The sequence below is a fragment of the Meles meles genome, chromosome 8 (assembly GCF_922984935.1).
Source record: "Meles meles chromosome 8, mMelMel3.1 paternal haplotype, whole genome shotgun sequence".
In the NCBI taxonomy this organism is placed as follows: Eukaryota; Metazoa; Chordata; class Mammalia; order Carnivora; family Mustelidae; genus Meles; species Meles meles.
The window spans coordinates 100,266,232-100,287,251 of NC_060073.1; the positions used below are offsets into that span (position 1 = coordinate 100,266,232).

A 21,020-nucleotide genomic window follows, 5' to 3' on the forward strand; every position below is an offset into this window, starting at 1 on the left:
AGGGGTAAAGGTAAATTACCCCAGGAGAGGGGTAAGGACCAAGGATAAGAGAGCTCTGAGGCTTTCTGACCCAAGGAGGCTGAGTGAGTAACTGAATTCCATTTATAATAATACATTCTTCCTTTGAGTTGAAATTTCAGAGGTCTGAGTTATGCCACTTTCTTTCCCATTTTGTGCAGTATATCAAGTGAAGCTGGCAAGAGAATGTGTTTGGGGAGATAAGAGAATGTTCAGAGATTAGGTGCACAGGAGAGGGGCACAGGGGATGCAGTATCTCCATCTGTAAGCTCCCTCTCTCTGGATGGAATTCTCACTCTTTTGGATTTATGGCTTTTACTCTGTGACATGGGGCAGTAACTCAACCCCTAGACCCTGGTCCCTCATTTAGGTAACAAAGAGTATTCTTAATTCTCACTCCATCAAGCGTAATCTGCATTGGAGGCCAGCACGGGGTTGCTAAGATTCTACCTCTAATTTTCCTGGTAAGGAGAGCATCAAGTGAATGAAGAAATGGTGAGAAGGATGATGCTGTTCTGGTTCCAGCTTCTCCGTTCTCCTTGATTTTTGCAGGAGTCATGTTTCCAGAGACCAATTTCAATGAACTTGCCTCTCTAGGCTAAATTTGTGATGTGCTTTGATAAGTTTACCTTTTAAGGGCTTTAATAAAGGGAGAATTAGTGTGCCTCAGGGTCATGGTAGTGGTAAAGACAGATTCTATGTGTCTAGGTTGGGTGAGTCTCAGGCACTTCCAGTGTATACACTCTCCTTAGTACAAGATCTTGCATGGAGAGCTGAGTTGTTTCTTTATGTAACCCTATTTTTCTGTGCTCACAGATCCCCTTAGAGAAGAATGGCTTATGGAAAAGCTTCCTTTGTGACTGAATTCAATCTGGCGATGCTCACAGAACTTCCAGATCTCCAGCTCCCCCTCTTCTGTCTGTTTCTAGTCATGTACATGGTCACTATGTTGGTAAATTTGGGCTTGATAATTCTAATAGGGCTCACTTCACACCTGCACACCCCATGTACTTTTTCCTCTTCAATTTGTCCTTCACAGACATCTGTCATTCTTCTGTGTTTACACCCAAAATGCTGATTAACTTCACATCAAAGAAGAATATTATCTCCTACAGGGGATGCATGACCCAGTTTTACTTTTTCTGTTTTTTTGCTATTTCTGAATGTTATGTGCTGACATCAATGGCCTATGATCGCTATGTGGCCGTCTGTAACCCACTCTTATATAGTATTGCCATGTCCCTAAAGTATGTTCCATCCTTATGCTTGGTTCATATTTGATGGCATTTTCGGGTGCCATGGCTCACACAGGATGCCTTCTGAGACTGACCTTCTGTGAGGCAAACACCGTCAACCATTATTTGTGTGACATTCACCCTCTGCTCCATCTGTCCTGCACCAGCACCTATGTGAATGAGCTGGAGGTTTTCATTGTGGTGGGCATCAATGTGATTGTGCCCAGTGTCACCATCTTTGTCTCTTATGGTTTCATCCTGTCCAGCATCCTGCGCATCAACTCCACTGAGGGCAGGTCCAAAGCCTTCAGCACGTGCCGCTCCCAAATAATCACTGTTTATCTCTTCTTTGGATCTGCTGCATTTATGTATCTTAAACCATCATCTCCTTGGTCTATGGATGAGGGGAAGATCTCCTCTGTCTTTTATACCAATGTGGTTCCGTTGATGAACCCTTTCATTTACAGCTTGAGAAACAAAGACATTAAATGTGCTGTGAGAAAAACTTTCAGTAAGAGACAGTTTTGGTCAACAGTGTCTGTCTTTGTAGTTTGTTACACATGGGGGGGGATTCTGTGTGCTTAAATAAAATACTTTTAGTGGCAGTCTTCTTAGTATTTTTTCCTTATATGTTAAAGGATATTTGAGTCTCACAATTTATATTATTTTTTTAAAGATTTAATTTGTTTATTTGACATGCAGAGATCACAAGTAGGCAGTAAGGCAAGAAGAGAGAGGAGGGGAAGCAGGTTCCTTGCTGAGCAGAGAGCCCGATGTGGGGCTCAAATCCCAGGACTCTGGGATCATGACCTGAGCTGAAGGCAAAGGCTTTAACCCACTGAGCCAACCAGGCACCTTCACAATTTGTTTTAATTGTTTATATAATAGGTCTTTTTGTTTTCCTCACTAATAGCAGAATATCTTCACCTTTTTGTTCTGTTTAATTTTTTATTGTGTTATGATAGCCACCAAACAGTACATCATCAGTGTTTGATATAGCATTCCAAGAGTCATTTTTTGCATATAACACCCAGTGCTCCTTGCAATACATGCCCTCTTTAATGCCCACAACAAGGCTCCTCCATTCCCCAACCCCCCTCCCCTCTAAAACCCTCAATTTGTTTCTTAGAGTCCATAGTCTCCCATGGTTCATCTCCCCCTTCGATACCCCCTCACACACTATTCATTTCCTTCTCCTAATTTAGTAGTAGCATTACATAATAAACGTGTTGTTTCGTTTTTCCCATTTTCATTTTGAAATTATTTTTTCCACTACAACATGATGAATGGTCATCATTTTGGCAGAGATTTCTCTTTTACCTTTGTACAGTCAAACCAACATATAACTGTTTATTAAAAAGTATTTTTATTGTATGGCTGGGTAAGTGAAACTCAGAGTAGTTAGATTTACCTAAAGTCACACAGTTTTATGAAGAGTTTAGTTTAAATTCTTACCCTTCTGACCTCAATGTGAGAAATGAATCCATCAAAATCCTTGAGGAGAACGCAGGCAGCAAACTCTTCGATCTCAGCCGCAATAACATCTTCCTAGGAACATCGGCAAAGGCAAGGGAAGCAAGGGCAAAAATGAACTACTGGGATTTCATCAAGATCAAATGCTTTTGCACAGCAAAGGAAACAGTTAACAAAACCAAAAGACAATTGACAGAATGGGAGAAGATATTTCCAAACAACATATCAGATTAAGGGCTAGTATCCAAAATCTATAAGGAAATTAGCAAACTCAACACCCAAAGAACAAACAATCCAATCAAGAAATGGGCAGAGGACATGAACAGACATTTCTGCAAAGAAGACATCCAGATGGCCAACAGACACATGAAAAAGTGCTCCACATCACTCGGCATCAGGGAAATACAAATCAAAACCACAATGAGATATCATCTCACACCAGTAAGAATGGCTAAAATTAACAAATCAGGAAATGAGAGATGCTTGCGAGGATGTGGAGAAAGGGGAACCCTCCTCCATTGTTGGTGGGAATGCAAACTGGTGCAACCACTCTGGAAAACAGCATGGAGGTTCCTCAAAACGTTGAAAATAGAACTACCCTATGACCCAGCAATTGCACTACTGGGTATTTACCCTAAAGATACAAACGTAGTGATCTGAAGGGGCACGTGCACCCGAATGTTTATAGCAGCAATGTCTACAATAGCCAAACGATGGAAGGAACGTAGGTGTCCATCAACAGATGACTGGATAAAGAAGATCTGATATATATACACAATGGAATACTATGCAGCCATCAAAAGAAATGGAATCTTGCCATTTGAGACAATGTGGATGGAACTAGAGGGTATCATGCTTAGTGAAATATGTCAATCGGAGAAAGACAACTATCATATGATCTCCCTGATATGAGGATGTGGAGATGCAACATGAGTGGTTAGGGGGATAGGAGAAGAATAAATGAAACAAGATGGGATTGGGAGGGAGACAAACCATAAGTGACTCTTAATCTCACAAAACAAACTGGGGGTTGCTGGAGTGAAGTGGGGTTGGGAGAGGGGGAGGGGGGTTATGGACATTGGGGAAGGTATGTTCTATGGTGAGTGCTGTGAAGTGTGTAAACCTGGCGATTCACAGACCTGTACCCCTGGGGATAAAAATACATTATATGTTTATTAAAAAAATTAGAAATAAATTCTTACCCTTCTGATATCACATCTACTACTGTTTGTAGTCTGTTTGCTCTAATTTATTTATTTATAGTTTTACATTTTTATGTAGATTCCTGGTAATTAACATGCAGTGTCATATTAGTTTCAGGTGTAGAATTTCATGATTTATCGCACACATCCAACACCCAGTGCTCATCACAGCCAGTTCCCTCCTTAATCTCCATCTCTCGGTTAACCTATCCGCCTGCCCACCTCCCCTCCAGCATCATGTTTGTTGTCTTTTGTCAAGAATCTGTTTTATATTACATGGAGCACTGGGTGTAGTGCTTAAACTATGAATCTTGGAACACTGATAAAATAAAATAAAATACATACATTTTAGAATTGAAGAAAAAAAAGAATCTGTTTTATGGTTTGCCTCTCTTTTTGCCTCCCACATTCATTTGTTTTGTTTTTTAAATTCCATATATGTGTGAAATCATATGCTATTTGTCTTTCTCTGACTGACTTTTGTCACTTAGCATAGTACTCTCTAGCTCTGTGCACATCTTTGCTAATGGGATGATTTCATTCTTTTTATAGCTAACACTCCATTGTATGTATACATGTGTATATGTATAGAGATATACATATACTACATCTTCTTTTATCATTTCATCATTCAGTGGATATCTTGGCTCTTTCCATAATTTGGCTGTTGTTGATAATGCTTCTGTAAACAGGGGTGTGCATGTATACCTTGAATCAGTATTTTTGTGTCCTAGGTAAATATCTAGTAGTGCAATTGCTGGATAATGGGTTAGTTCTACTTTTATCCTTTTGGGGACCCTCCATACTGTTTTCCACAGTTCAGTTGTTGGTTGAATATGTTGGCTAACTGTTTCCACAGTTTACATTCTCACCAACAGTGTCGGAGGGTTTTTCTCTATCCTCATCCTCACCAAAATCCAGTGATTCCTGTGTTGTTGATTTTGTCCATTCTGACAGGTGTGAGGTGATAGCGCATTGTAGTTTTGATTTGTATTTCCCTAATGATGAGTGATGTTGAGCATCTTTTCCTGTGTCTGTTAGTCATCTGTATGTCTTCTTTGGAAAAATGGATGCTGTTTAACTGAACTTTATAGAACACCAGTCAAGTTATTTAATTCGCAAATGAAACCCAATTGTGACAAGTTCTTTTCTGGTATAGGATGTTGGATTGTTTTTATTCTGAGGAAACACAAACAGATGACTTGACTACTTCATAAATCCTTAGTCCTTAATCAGGTGGTAATTTAAATATTTCTAAGATAACTTTAAAATATTTATTATTTTACCTGTTTTCTAATTTCCACTCAAGATTTAGGTATTGTTCAATTTAGCATAACTGGTGTGTTGGCTTGTTTTTGCTTTAGATGTTTGGTATCCCTAAAACCCTGACTATGGTTTACTTATTCATTTTTTAAAAATAATTTTTTTAATTGAAGTAGGGTTGACATACAATATTCTGTTAACTTCATGCATAAACATAGTGATCTGACATTTATATACATTATCAAATCCTTACCATGAAGTGTAGTTGTTGTCTGTCACCATACAGTCACTGACTTATGGTTTTAAATGATAGACATTAAGGAAGGCTTGTGATCTGATGAGCACTGTGTATTATATGCAACTAGCGAATCATTGAACACTACATCAAAAACTAATGATGTTTGCTACCTGAACTCAGTTGAGTTGTTGGCTGAATATGTTGGCTAACTGAACTCATTTTAAAAAAATGACCTCTGACACCACATCCCCTAATCTCTGTATCGACCTGCTTTCTTTTCATTTAATAAGTTCCTTTTGTATATAAAATAGTTGGTTTTGGTTGTAGTTTTTGTTTGTTTCCTTTTACTGTCTCTTTTGATGAAATTGTTTTGCCTATTGAAACACGTGTGTCAATATGTAAATGTTCTATATTGATATTCAGGAACTGTTACAGACAGTACAAAGATGCATCCATTTTGTTCATATTTTATCACTATTTGAGGTACCTAAAAGTATATGTTAACACTGGTCACTAACTTTCATTTAAGAAGCCTCAAAATTCAAATGCAATCTGCTTCAATTTCAGAAATACTTTCAGAAATGGCAAATTTTTTTTATTTCAGAAAGGATAAACTATCTTTTGAACTCAATTCCACTTTTCAAATTATTTGGTAGGAAATTCATTAAAATTGTTATAAAAGTGATAAACACAGTTTATTAAAGTTAAGATTTGCAAAGATTTTCTAAAAGCAACTTAGGTGACAGCTTTCTGATTAGTAGTTTAAACACTATGCACGTATAGGGACTTTTTTAAAAAAAGCCAGAGAACCAAGTAAGGTGGGTCACACACGCAACATAGAATATCCCTTATGGTTTTTGCCTTTTGAGTTATGTGAATGGCCATAAAAGAAGGTATGAGAGGGACTATGAGTCTATTGAAATTGTCACAGCTAGGAGTCAAGCAGGGAAGTCATGGGATTTATTTGTACCTATGTTCTAGGACAGAGCAGTCTCTGAATCAGTGTGAAAGCTTGGCTTTCTAAGCTATAACAAAAAATGATCCTCCTACTTTAGAACTGGAAGCAAAGTTGATTACATTCTGAATTTGTTTCATGTAAAGTTTCTATACATGAGCTGCTGGTGTTGCTCAGACCAGGCTTGGAGTAGCCATGATCAGGTTCACTGTGGTTCAGGTGTCATGAAAAGCAGAAGTACTGGGAGTTTTGAGTTCCATGTCCTTTTAATTGCTGAATCCCTAAATTTATTGAACCTCATTCTCTACTCCTCCTGACACTGCCTCCTTAAACACACACACACACACACACACACACACACACACACACACACACCCCTACACACAATGTTCTAGTTATATTTTATGAGACATTGATTGTATGATATGGAACCCACTTTCAGGTAGATGGTTCCTGGTTCCAGCTCCTGAGAGGAAGGGGGCTGAGCAGGAAGTACTTGCGAATCTTAGGAAAAGGAAGTAGTTATCGCTTTTAACAATTGCTTGGAAACACTCATAGACACATGCATGCACATATATACTGAACACACACATGCACATTCACTTGCAGACACACACACACACAGTGTTTTGTACCTCTGAGTACCTAGCAAAGTGTGACATGGGGTATATGTCACAAATATAAATAAGGCATAGGAAGGGAAAGATATCAATGCAGATCTTCTTAATGCAAGAGAGTAGATAGATTCTAAAATCAGTCTTGGGCGCCTGGGTGGCTCAGTGGGTTAAGCCGCTGCCTTCAGCTCAGGTCATGACCTCAGGGTCCTGGGATTGAGTCCCACATCGGGCTCTCTGCTCAGCAGAGAGCCTGCTTCCCTTCCTCTCTCTCTGCCTGCCTCTCTTGTGATTTCTCTCTATCAAATAAATAATTAAAATCTTAATAAAATAAAATAAAATCAGTCTTATGTGGTCAAAATTTCTTCTTAAAATTGATTTTGTTGAACTGATGTCCATGCTGGGAGACACATATGGTATTTTCCCCTGAGTCTGGCATACCTGGCTTTTGTCTCATGCACTGGAACATTCCACTGTCTTATTAGCTGACCAGCAGGTGAAATAGTTGGTTTATCTGCAGGGCTTATTGTCCAAAACATGTACATTTAAACATGAAAATCATACTCAGTGTGAAGTTTTACTTTCTGAGGGAGAGACTCTCATCTTCTTCACTGAGTACGATGGCTGTGGTATCAAAGGAAGGGGCTGTTGAAAATCTCTGACATGAAGTTAAACTAACCCATTCAAATATTAATATACTATACTTTTAAATAACTGTTAATCATGAAAATGGTTTCAGTGACTAAAAAGTCAGAATACAAATAAAAGCAACATGCTAAACTAATCAAAATGGTGAGGAAAGTGTCTTTCCCACTTTACATTTGGAAGCTCTATTGTCTAATTTAGAATGTGTGACTCTATTCTTATTTTATATGGCCTTCGCAATATATGAAAACACATAAGGATAGACTATAATAATCATTTACACGTTCTCTTCATCCTTCTTCTAGCTGGACATGGAATGCCATGAGGGCCCACTTAAGTGACGAAACTGCACAAAAGCTCCGGCATGATTGTGTCAGTATCGTGGTTGAGAATGGGAGGACTAGGAGCATGCAGAGGGCCCTGGAACACAGAATAATCTATTCTTAGGACTGCGTGCTCATTGTAAGCTCTTCAGTTATAATAATGGTTGAAGTGTATACTTTGTAGACTTCTATATATGTAGTGTATGCTAACTTTCACAATAAACTAAGGATTTATTTACTTGGATCTGCCTGGATTTAAATGAAATATTAATGAAATAAAAAAGCCAAGACTCAGAATAAAGGCTCAGGTAAAGGGAACAGTCTTCCAGGTACTGAATGTCTCACACAGAAGAAAGCAGAAGTAATGTATGGAGTAATATGAACCAGGTTGGGGCTGAGAGATCTTTTACTACTCAATGCAGAATTTCCACCAGTGTCTGTGAGAGGAGCACGTTTATAGTGAACTCCATTGTACAAGTCTGTAGTAGGTTATAAGTTATATATTTAGGTTAATAAAAAGAGGAGATAGTTCTCAATACATATTAGATAATTTCATTTACTTAACCCTTTTAGATTCTTGTTAAAGTCTTTTTTTTCTCTCCACATTTGCATTTAAGTTCCAGTTAGTTAAAATACAGTGTAATATTACTTTCAGGTATAGGATTTAATAATTTATCACTTACGGGGCGCTTGGGTGGCTCAGTGGGCCAAGGCCTCTACCTTCTGTTCAGGTCATGGTCTAAGAGTCCTGGGATCGAGCCCCGTATCGGGCTCTCTGCTCAGTGTGGAGAATGCGTCCTCCCATCTCTCTATCTGCCTGCCTCTCTGCCTACTTGTGATCTGTCTGTCAAATAAATAAATAAAATCTTAAAAAAATAATTTATCACTGACATACAACACCCAATATTTATCACAGCATGTGCCCTCCTTAATCCCCATCACCATTTAATCCATCCCCCACTCACTTCCCCATCGGTTTGTCCTATAGTCAGAATCTCTCCTGCTTTGCCTCTCTTTTCTCCCCCTTATCTTCATTTATTTCATCTCTTATATTTCACACATGAGTGAAATCATATGGTATTTGTTTTTCTCTGACAGACTTATTTTACTTCACGTAATAGATTCTAGTTCCATCAATGCGATTACAAATAGCAAGGTTTCATTCTTTTTTAAGTCTAAGTTCTTTTTAAGTCTTTAAGTTTCATTCTTTTTTAAGTTCTGTTTTTATTCCATTGTATAAATACATCTTTATCCATTATCAGTCAATGGACACTTGGGCTTTTTCCATAATTTGTCTATTCTTAATAATGTTGCTGTAAACATTGGGGTGTGTGTATTCCTCTCATCCAGTCTTTTTGTAGGCATTGGGTAAATACCTTGTGCAATTTCTGGATGCTAGTTCTATTTCTGTTCTATTTTAACTTTCTGGGGCACTTCCATACTGTTTTCCAGAGTGGCTGCACCAGTGTGCATTCCCACAAACAGTGTAAGAGTTCCCCTTTCTCATCCTCGCCAACAGGTCGTTTCCTGTGTTGTTAATTTTAGCCATTGTGACTTCTCTGAGGTGATATCTCGTAGTTTTGATTTGTATTTCCATGATGATGAGTGATGTTCAGCATCTTTTCATGTGTGTTTTGGCCATTGCTTTTTTTTTTTTTTTTTTTTTTGAGAAATGTCTCTTCGCGACTTCTGTCAATTTTTTTAACTGCATTATTTGTTTTTTGGGTGTTAAGTTTTATAAGTTTATATATTCCTAATTCTAGCCTTTTATCAGACATGTCATTTTCAAATGTCTTCTCCCATTCTGAAGGTTGCCTTTTAGTTTTTTTGATTGTTTCCTTCACTGTGCAGAAGTGTTTTATTTTGATGAAGTCCCAATAGTTTATTTTTTGCTTTTGTTATCTTGCCTCAGAGACATATCTACTAAGAGCTTGTTATAACCAATGTTGAAGAGGTTACTGTCTGTGTTCTCTTCTAGGATTTTTTTGGTTTCTTATGACACATTTAGATCTTTTATCCAATTTGAATATATTTTTGTGTATGGAGTAAGCAAGTGGTCCAGTTTCATTCTACTGCATGTCACTGTTCAGTTTTCCCAACACCATTTGTTGAAGAGACTGTTTTCCTGACGAGGCCGCTCCCCAACCATCTAGTGACAGCACCGCTACTTGGGAGGCGAGGCCGCTCCTGGTGGCGCCTCTGCTTGGGGCGGGGAGGCTGCTGCAGATGAGGCCACTCCCCAGGGTGTGGCCACTGGTGATGAGGCCGCTCACGAGGAGGTCTCTCTCGTGGGGGCCGCTCCCCCAGACAAGACCGCTGCAGATGAGGCCGCTCCCGGGTCATGGCCGCTCCTGACGAGGCCGCTACCCGGGGTGCCTAGTGACAGCGCAGCTCCTCCGGGCGGCGAGGCTCCCAGCAATGCCGCTCCTGACGATGAAAAGGGCGCTGTCACTCTCCACAACCCCCACACTACCACTACCCTAACGGCTCCCAATGGCTCCTACTACCAGCTACCCTAACTCCTCCTGCTACTGCCGCCCCTTTGCAGCCTCACAGACCAGCCTTTATAGAGGTGGTTGATCCTGGCCCACACACAGGTGGCCAATGGGATAGCAACTCACCTCAGTAAATTTATGCATGCCCCAAAGATTGGCCATCTCCTCTAGCTGGCCTGGCACGCCCCTACAACTGTAAGGAAAAACTCTCTTTTTCCTCCATTGAGGATGATATTACCTGTGGGTTTTCTTATATGGCTTTTACTATGTTGAGGAATGTTTCCTCTACCACTGATTGGTTGAGGATTTTATCATGAATGGATGTTGTACTCTGTGAAATGCTTTTTCTGCCTATATTGAGAGGATCATATGGTTTTCATCCTTTAATTTATTAGTGTGGTATATCCCATTGATTGATTTGTGAATATGGAGCCACCTTGCATCCCAGGAGTAAATCACACTTTATTATGGTGAATGATTCTTTTAATGTAGTGTTGGATTCAATTCGCTGGTATTTAACTGAGATTTTGTCATCTGTGTTCATCAAGAATATAGGCCTGTAGTTCTTTATTTTAGTGGGGTCTTTGTGGTTTTGGTATCAGGGTAATGCTGATCTCGTAGAATAAATTTAGAAGTTTTTCTTCCATTTTTATTTGTGGAATAGCTTGAGGGAAATAGGTATTAACTTTTCTCTTTCTTTCTTTCTTTCTTTCTTTCTTCTTTTTCCTTTCCTCTTTCAGTTCAATCAAGCAAGTTATAGTACAGGATTAATTTTAATTTCTTCTTTAATTTAATGGTTGATTCATTCATTATTTTGTAGATTGTTGTTTAATCTCTATATATTTGTGGTCTTCCCAAATTTTTTCTTTGTTTTTTTTTTCCAAATTTTTTCTTATGAATGATTTCAAGGTTTACCGTGTTGTGAATAGAAAATATGCATGGTAGGAGAAGGAGTCAAGATGGCGGACAAGTAGCAGGCTGAGACTACATCTCGTAGCAGGAGATCAGCTCAATAGCTTATCTAAACATTGCAAACACCTACAAATCCAATAGGAGATCGAAGAGAAGAAGAACAGAAATTCTAGAAACAGAAAATCAATGACTTTCTGAAAGGTAGAACTGGTGGAGAAGTGAATCCAAAGCGACGGGAAGATAGACCGCGGGGGGAGGGGCCAGATCCCGGCAAGCGGCAGAGCAACGGAGCACAAAATCAGAACATGTAAAGGTCTGTTCCACTGAGGGACATTGCTCCAGAAGCTAAACCGGGTGAAGCCCACACGGGGTCAGTGTGGCCCCAGGTCCCGCAGGGTCACAGAAGGATTGAGGGTGACTGAGTGTTGCAGAGCTCGCAGGTATTAGAACAGAGAAGCTGGCTACTGAGACAGAGCTGCAGACTGAACTCTCAGCTCGGGGACTTGAACTGGTCATAGGCTCCCTGAGCTCGGAGCGCGGCTGGAGGCTGTGGATACGGGAGTGATTGGGTGCTGTCCTCTGGAGGCACACTATGGAGTGGGGCCCCAGGCTCTTGGCTCCTCAGGGATGGAGACTGGGAGGCTGCCATTTTCATTCCTGTCCTCCAGAACTCTACAGAAAGTGTTCAGGGAACAGAAGCTCCCAAAAGCGAACCCGAGCCGATTACTTAGTCCGGTCCCAGTAAGGGCAGTGCAATTCCGCCTTGGGCAAAGACACTTGAGAGTCACTACAACAGGCCCCTCCTCCAGAAGATCAACAAAATATCCACTCAGGACGAAGTTCATTTATCAAGGAAAGCAGGTTCAATACCTAGGACAACAGCGGTATTCCAGAGAAGGAGAAAGCAAAGCACGGAACTCATGACTTTCTCACCATGATTCCTTAGCCTTGCGGTTAATTCAATTTTTTTTAAACTTTATTTTCTTTCTTTTTTTTTCTACTAAATTTTTAAAAAACTTTTACCCTTTTCTTGTATTTATTTATTTATTTATTTTTATTTGTATATTTACAGCATAACAGTGTTCATTGTTTTGACATCACACCCCGTGCTCCATGCAGTATGTGCCCTCCCTATTACCCAACACCTTGTTCTTCAACCTCCCACCCCCCCCGCCCCATCAAAACCCTCTGGTTGTTTTTCAGAGTCCATAGTCTCTCATGGTTCATCTCCCCTTCCAGTATCCCTCAACTCCCTCTCCTCTCCATCTCCCCATGTCCTCCATGTTATTTGTTACGCTCCACAAATAAGTGAGACCATATGATACTTGACTCTCTCTGCTTGACTTATTTCGCTCAGCATAAATTCTTCCAGTCCCATCCATGTTGCTACAAAAGTTGGGTATTCATCCTTTCTGATAGAGGCATAATACTCCATTGTGTATATGGACCACATCTTCCTTATCCATTCATCCGTTGAAGGGCATCTTGGTTCTTTCCACAGTTTGGCGACCGTGGCCATTGCTGCAATAAACATTGGGGTACAGATGGCCCTTCTTTTCACTACATCTGTATCTTTGGGGTAAATACCCAGCAGTGCAATTGCAGGGTCATAGGGAAGCTCTATTCTTAATTTCTTCAGGAATCTCCACACTGTTCTCCAAAGTGGCTGCAATAACTTGCATTCCCACCAACAGTGGAAGAGGGTTCCCCTTTCTCCACATCCTCTCCAACACACGTTGTTTCCTGTCTTGCTAATTTTGGCCATTCTAACTGGTGTCAGGTGGTATCTCAATGTGGTTTTAATTTGAATCTCCCTGATGGCTAGTGATGATGAACATTTTTTCATGTGTCTGATAGCCATTTCTATGTCTTCATTGGAGAAGTGTCTGTTCATATCGTCTGCCCATTTTTGGATATGATTATCTGTTTTGTGTGTGTTGAGTTTGAGAAGCTCTTTATAGATCCTGGATATCAACCTTTTGACTGTACTATCATTTGCAAATATCTTCTCCCATTCCGTGGGTTGCCTTTTTGTTTTGTTGACTGTTTCCTTTGCTGTGCAGAAGTTTTTGATCTTGATGAAGTCCCAAAAGTTCATTTTCGCTTTTGTTTCCTTGGCCTTTGGAGACATATCTTGAAAGAAGTTGCTGTGGCTGATATCGAAGAGGTTACTGCCTATGTTCTCCTCTAGGATTCTGATAGATTCCTGTCTCACGTTGAGGTCTTTCATCCATTTCGAGTTTATCTTTGTCTACGGTGTAAGAGAAGGTCGAGTTTCATTCTACATACCGCTGTCCAGTTGTCCCAGCACCATTTATTGAAGAGACTGTCTTTTTTCCATTGAATATTTTTTCCTGTTTTGTCGAAGATTATTTGACCATAGAGTTGAGGGTCCATATCTGGGCTCTCCACTCTGTTCCACTGGTCTATGTGTCTGTTTTTATGCCAGTACCATGCTGTCTTGGTGATCACAGCTTTGTAGTAAAGCTTGAAATCAGGTAACGTGATGCCGCCAGTTTTGTTTTTGTTTTTCAACATTTCCTTAGCAATTCGGGGTCTCTTCTGACTCCATACAAATTTTAGGATTATTTGCTCCAGCTCTTTGAAAAATACCGGTGGAATTTTGATCGGAATGGCATTAAAAGTATAGATTGCTCTAGGCAGTATAGACATTTTAACAATGTTTATTCCTCCAATCCAAGAGCATGGAATGGTCTTCCATCCTTTTGTGGCTTCTTCAATTTCTTTCATGAGTGTTCTGTAGTTCCTCGAGTACAGGTCCTTTACCTCTTTGGTTAGATTTATTCCCAGGTATCTTATGGTTCTTGGTGCTATAGTAAATGGAATCAATTCTCTAATTTCCCTTTCTGTATTTTCATTGCTAGTGTATAAGAAAGCCACTGATTTCTGTACATTGACTTTGTATCCTGCCACGTTACTGAATTGCTGTATGAGTTCTAGTAGTTTGGGAGTGGAGTCTTTGGGGTTTTCCATATAAAGAATCATGTCATCTGTGAAGAGAGAGAGTTTGACTTCTTCCTTGCCAATTTGGATACCTTTTATTTCTCTTTGTTGTCTGATTGCCGTTGCTAGGACTTCTAATACTATGTTGAACAAGAGTGGCGAGAGTGGGCATCCTTGTCGTGTTCCTGATCTCAACAGGAAGGCTGCAAGCTTTCTCCCATTGAGGATTACATTTGCTGTGGGTCTTTCATAGATTGATTTTATGAAGTTCAGGAATGTTCCCTCCATCCCTATACTTTGAAGCGTTTTCATCAGGAACGGATGCTGGATTTTGTCAAATGCTTTTTCTGCATCAATTGAGAGGACCATGTGGTTCTTCTCTCTTCTCTTATTGATTTGTTCTATCACATTGATTGATTTGCAAATATTGAACCAAGCCTGCAACCCAGGGATGAATCCCACCTGGTCATGGTGGATAATCTTTTGAATGTGCTGCTGGATCCTGTTTGCTAGGATCTTGTTGAGAATCTTTGCATCCATATTCATCAGTGATATTGGTGTGAAATTCTCCTTGATGGTAGGGTATTTGCCTGGTTTGGGGATCAAGGTAATGCTGGCTTCATAAAAAGAGTCTGGAAGTTGTCCTTCTGCTTCAATTTTTTGGAACAGCTTCAGGAGAATTGGTGTTATTTCCTCTTTGAAAGTTTGGTAGAATTCGCCAGGGAATCCGTCAGGTCCTGGACTCTTGTTTTCTGGGAGGTTTATGATCAATGCATCAATCTCGTTACTAGATATCGGTCTATTCAGGTTGTCAATTTCTTCCTGGTTCAATTTTGGGAGTTTGTAGTTTTCCAGGAATGCATCCATTTCATCTAGGTTGCTTAGCTTATTGGCATAAAACTGTTGGTAATAATTTCTGATGATTGTTTCTATTTCCTTGGTGTTCATTGTGATCTCTCCCTTTTCATTCATAATTTTATTAATTTGGGCTTTCTCTCTTTTCTTTTGGATTAGTGTGGCCAATGGTTTATCAATCTTATTGATTCTTTCAAAAAACCAGCTTCTAATTTCATTGATACTTTTTACTGTACCTCTGGTTTCTACCTCATTGATCTCTCCTCTAATCTTGATTATTTCCGTTCTTGCATGTGGATTTGGATTGATTTGTTGTTGATTCTCCAGTTCTTTAAGGTGTAGAGACAGCTGGTGTATTCTGGATTTTTCAGTTTTTTTGAGGGAGGCTTGGATGGCTATGTATTTCCCCCTTAGAACCGCCTTTGCTGTATCTCATAGGTTTTGGACCAAAGTGTCTCCATTCTCATTGGTTTCCATGAATTCTTTAAGTTCTTCTTTGATATCTTGGTTGATCCAAGCAATCTTAAGCAAGGTGGTCTTTAGCTTCTAGGTGTTTGAGATCCTTCTGAACTTTTCCTTGTGACTGAGTTCCAGTTTCAAAGCATTGTGATCTGAGAATATGCAAGGTACAATGTCAGTCTTTTGGTATCGGTTGAGTCCTGCTTTGTGACCCAGTATGTGGTCTATTCTGGAGAAGGTTCCATGTGCACTTGAGAAGAATGAGTATTTTGTTGTTTTAGGGTGGAATGTTCTGTATATGTCTATGAGGTCCATCTGGTCCAATGTTTCATTCAATGCTCTTATTTCTTTATTAGTTTTCTGCTTCGATGATCTGTCTATTTCTGAGAGAGACGTATTAAGATCTCCTACTATTATTGTATTCATATCAATATGACTCTTTATCTTGATTAATAGTTTTCTTATGTAATTGGGTGCTCCCATATTGGGGGCATAGATATTCACAATTGTTAGATCATCGTGGTGGATAGTCCCTTTAAGAATTATGTAGTGTCCTTCTGTATCTCTGACTACAGTCTTTAGTTTAAAATCTAATTTATCTGATATGAGAATCGCTACCCCGGCCTTCTTTTGAGACCCATTGGCATGAAAGATGCTTCTCCATCCCTTCACTTTCAGTCTAGGTGTATCCTTAGGTTCAAAATGGGTCTCTTGTAGACAACATATGGATGGGTCCTGTCGTTTTATCCAATCTGCAACCCTGTGTCGTTTTATGGGCGCATTTAGGCCATTCACATTGAGAGTGATTATTGAGAGATAGATTTTTATTGACATCGTTTTACCTTTGAAGTCTTTCTGTCTGTAGATTGTTATGATATTCTTAAGATTTTTACTCTTTTATATGACCCCCCTTAATATTTCCTGCAGTGTCGGCTTGGTGGTTGCATAGTCTTTTAAGCCTTGCCGGTCTTGGAAACTCTTTATCTCTCCATCCATTTTAAATGTCAGTCTTGGTGGATAGAGTATTCTTGGCTGCATGTTCTTCTCACTTAGTACTCTGAATATATTTTGCCAGCCCTACCTGGCTTGCCAGGTCTCTGTGGAAGGGCTGGCATACTTTTTCGTTTTTAACGTTTTTTGACTACTTTATCTAAAATATATATTTTTTTCTTTTTAATATTTTTTCTTTATTTCTTTTCTTTTTTAAATTTTTTTCTTTTCTTTTCTGAACCTCTTTTTATCCCCTTTCACCCCCCACTATTTAGGGGTCTCTTCAGATTTGGTTACAACGCATTTTTCTGGGTTCTTTGCCACCCTTTTAGTATTTTATTTGATCCTTCATATCCTCTTATCTGGACAAAATGACAAGGCAGAAAAAATCACCACAAACAAAAGAAGAAGAGACTAGGGACTTAATCAACACTAAACATTGGCAATATGTCAGATCAAGAGTTCAGAATGACGATTCTGAAGGTCCTAGCCAGGCTTGAAAAAGGCATGGAAGATACTAGAGAAACCCTCTCTGGAAATATAAAAGCGCTTTCTGGATAAATTAAAGAACTAAAATCTAACCAATTTCAAATCAAAAAAGCTATTAATGAGGTGCAATAAAAAATGGAAACGCTCACTGCTAGGATAAATGAGGCAGAAGAAGAATTAGTGATATAGAAGACCAAATGACAGAGAATAAAAAAGCTGAGCAAAAGAGGGACAAACAGCTACTGGACCACGAGGGGAGAATTCGAGAGATAAATGACAACATAAGACAAAACAACATTAGAATAATTGGGATTCCAGAAGAAGAAGAAAGAGAGAGGGGAGAAGAAGGTCTATTGGAGAGAATTATTGGAGAGAATTTCCCTAATATGGCAAAGGGAACAAGCATCAAAATCCAGGAGGTGCAGAGAACCCCCCTCAAAGTCAACAAGAATAAGTCCACACCCCGTCACCTAATTAAAATTTACAAGTCTTAGTGACAAAGAAAAAATCCTGAAAGAAGCCCAGGAAAAGAAGTCTGTAACATACAATGGTATAAATATTAGATTGGCAGCAGACTTATCCATAGAGATCTGGCAGGCCTGAAAGAGCTGGCATGATATATTCAGAGCACTCAATGAGAAAAACATGCAGCCAAGAATACTCTATCCAGCTAGGCTATCATTGAAAATAGAAGGAGAGATCAAAAGATTCCAGGACAAACAAAAACTGAAAGAATTTGCAAACACCAAACCAGCTCTACAGGAAATATTGAAAGGGGTCCTCTAAGCAAAGAGAGAGCCTAAAAGTAGTAGATTAGAAAGGCACAGAGACAATATACAGAAACAGTCACCTTACAGGCAATAGAATGGCACTAAATTCATATCTCTCAATAGTTACCCTGAATGTTAATGGGCTAAATGCCCCAATCAAAAGACACAGGGTATCAGAATGGATAAAAAAACAAAACCCATTTATATGTTGCCTACAAGAAACTCATTTTAGACGCAAAGAAACCTCCAGATTTAAAGTGAGGGGGTGGAAAACAATTTACCATGCTAATGGGCATCAGAAGAAAACTGGAGTGGGAATCTTTATATCAGATCAATTAGATTTTAAGCCAAAGACTATAACAAGAGATGAGGAAGGACACTATATCATACTCAAAGGGTCTGTCCAACGAGAAGATCTAACCATTTTAAATATCTATGCCCGTAACGTAGGAGCAGCCAACTATATAAACCAATTAATAACAAAATCAAAGAAACACATCAACAATACTACAATAATAATAGGGAACTTTAACACTCCCCTCACTGAAATGGACAGATCATCCAAGCAAAAGATCAACAAGGACATAAAGGTCTTAAACGACACACTGGACCTGATGGACATCACAGATATATTCAGAACATTTCATCCCAAAGCAACAGAATACACATTCCTCTCTAGTGCACATGGAACATTCTCCAGAATAGATCACATCCTGGGTCACAAATCAGGTCTCAACCGGTATCAAAAGATTGGGATCATTCCCTGCATATTTTCAGACCACAATGCTCTGAAGCTAGAACTCAATCACAAGAGGAAAGCTGGAAAGAACCCAAATACATGGAGACTAAATAACATCCTTCTGAAGAATGAATGGGTCAAACAGGAAATTAAAGAAGAATTGAGAAAATTCATGGAAACAAAGGATAACATAAACACCATGGTTCAAAATCTGTGGGGCACTCAAAGGCAGGCCTGAGAGGAAAATATATAGCGGTACAAGACTTTCTCAAGAAACAAGAAAGGTCCCAAGTACACAATCTAACCCTACACCTAGAGTAGCTGGAGAAAGAACAATAAAGAAAGCCTAAACCCATCAGGAGAAGAGAAGTCATAAAGATCAGAGCAGAAATCAATGAAATAGAAACCAAAAAACAATAGAAGAAATCAATGAAACTAGGAGCCAGTTCTTTGAAACAATCAATAAGATTGATAAACCCCGGCCAGACTTATCAAAAAGAAAAGAGAAAGGACCCAAATAAATAAAATCATGAATGAAAGAGGAGAGATCACAACTAACACCAAAGAAATACAGACAATTATAAGAACATACTATGAGCAACTCAATGTCAAGAAATTTGACAATCTGGAAGAAATGGATGCATTCCTAGAGACATATAAATTCTCTAGAATTGTCTAGAGACAAATAAATACCACAACTGAACCGGGAAGAAATAGAAAACCTGAACAGGTCCATAACCAGTAAGGAGATTGAAACAGTCATCAAAAATCTCCAAACAAACAAAAGCCCAGGGCCAGATGGCTTCCCAGGGGAATTCTACCCAACATTTAAAGAAGAACTAATTCCTATTCTCCTCATACTGTTCCAAAAAATAGAAATGGAAGGAAAACTTCCAAACTCATTTTATGAGGCCAGCATCACCTTGATCCCAAAACCAGACAAGGATCCCACCAAAAAAGAGAACTACTCACCAATATCCTTGATGAACACAGATGCAAAAATTCTCACCAAAATACTAGCTAATAGGATTCAACAGTACATTAAAAAGATTATTCACCACGATCAAGTGGGATTTATTCCAGGGCTGCAGGGTTGGTTCAACATCCACAAATCAATCAATGTGATAGAACACATTAATAAAAGAAAGCACAAGAACCATATGATACTCTCAATAGATGCTGAAAAAGCATTTGACAAAGTACAGCATCACTTCCTGATCAAAACTGTTCAAAGTGTAGGGATAGAGGGCACATTCCTCAATATTATCAAAGCAATCTATGAAAAACCCACCACAAATATCATCCTCAATGGAGAAAAACTGAAAACTTTTCCGCTAAGGTCAGGAACACGGCAGGGATGTCCATTATCACCACTGCTATTCAACATAGTACTAGAAGTCCTAGCCTCAGCAGTCAGACAACAAAAAGAAATTAAAGGCATCCAAATCGGCAAAGAAGAAGTCAAACCATCACTCTTCGCAGATGATATGATACTATATGTGGAAAACCCAAAAGACTCCACTCCAAAACTGCTAGAACTTGTACAGAAATTCAGTAAAGTGTCAGGATATAAAATCAATGCACAGAAATCAGTTGCATTTCTGTACACCAACAACAAGACAGAAGAAAGAGAAATTAAGGAGTCAATCCCATTTACAATTGCACCCAAAACTATAAGATACCTAGGAATAAACCTAACCAAAGAGGCTAAGAATCCATACGCAGAAAACTATAAACTACTCATGAAAGAAATTGAGGAAGACACAAAGAAATGGAAAAATGTTCCATGCTCCTGGATTGGAAGAATAAATATTGTGAAAATGTCTCTGCTACCTAAAGCAATCCACACGTCTAATGCAATCCCTATCAAAATACCATCCATTTTTTTCAAAGAAATGGAACAAATAAAACTCAAATTTATATGGAACCATAAAGACCTCGAATAGCCAAAGGAATATTGAAAAAGAAAGCCAAAGTTGGTGGCATCACAATCCTGGACTTCAAGCTCTATTACAAAGCTATCATCATCAAGACAGCATGATACTGGCACAAAAACAGACACATAGGTCAATGGAACAGAATAGAGAGCCCAGAAATAGACCCTCAACTCTATGGTCAACTCATCTTCGACAAAGCAGGAAAGAATGTGCAATGAAAAAAGACAGCCTCTTCACTAAATAGTGCTGGGAAAGTTGGACAGCCACATGCAGAAAAATGAATTTGGACCACTTCCTTACACCACACATGAAAATAGACTCCAAATGGATGAAGGACCTCAATGTAAGAAAGGAATCCATCAAAATCCTTGAGGAGAATGCAGACAGCAAACTCTTCGACCTCAGCCACAGCAACATCTTCCTAGAAACATATGCAAAGGCAAG

General features: G+C 39.2%; 1 protein-coding gene across 1 annotated transcript; it reads left to right on the forward strand.

Annotated features, from left to right (window-relative positions):
* Nucleotides 1–850: 850 nt before the first annotated feature.
* On the forward strand, nt 851–11,024 carry LOC123948832 (olfactory receptor 8B3-like). Its single transcript, XM_046015961.1, is given in 6 exon segments — nt 851–1,016; nt 1,019–1,258; nt 1,261–1,789; nt 7,949–8,015; nt 10,126–10,381; nt 10,954–11,024. Coding segments are annotated over 6 exon segments (1,329 nt in total).
* Nucleotides 11,025–21,020: the final 9,996 nt, after the last annotated feature.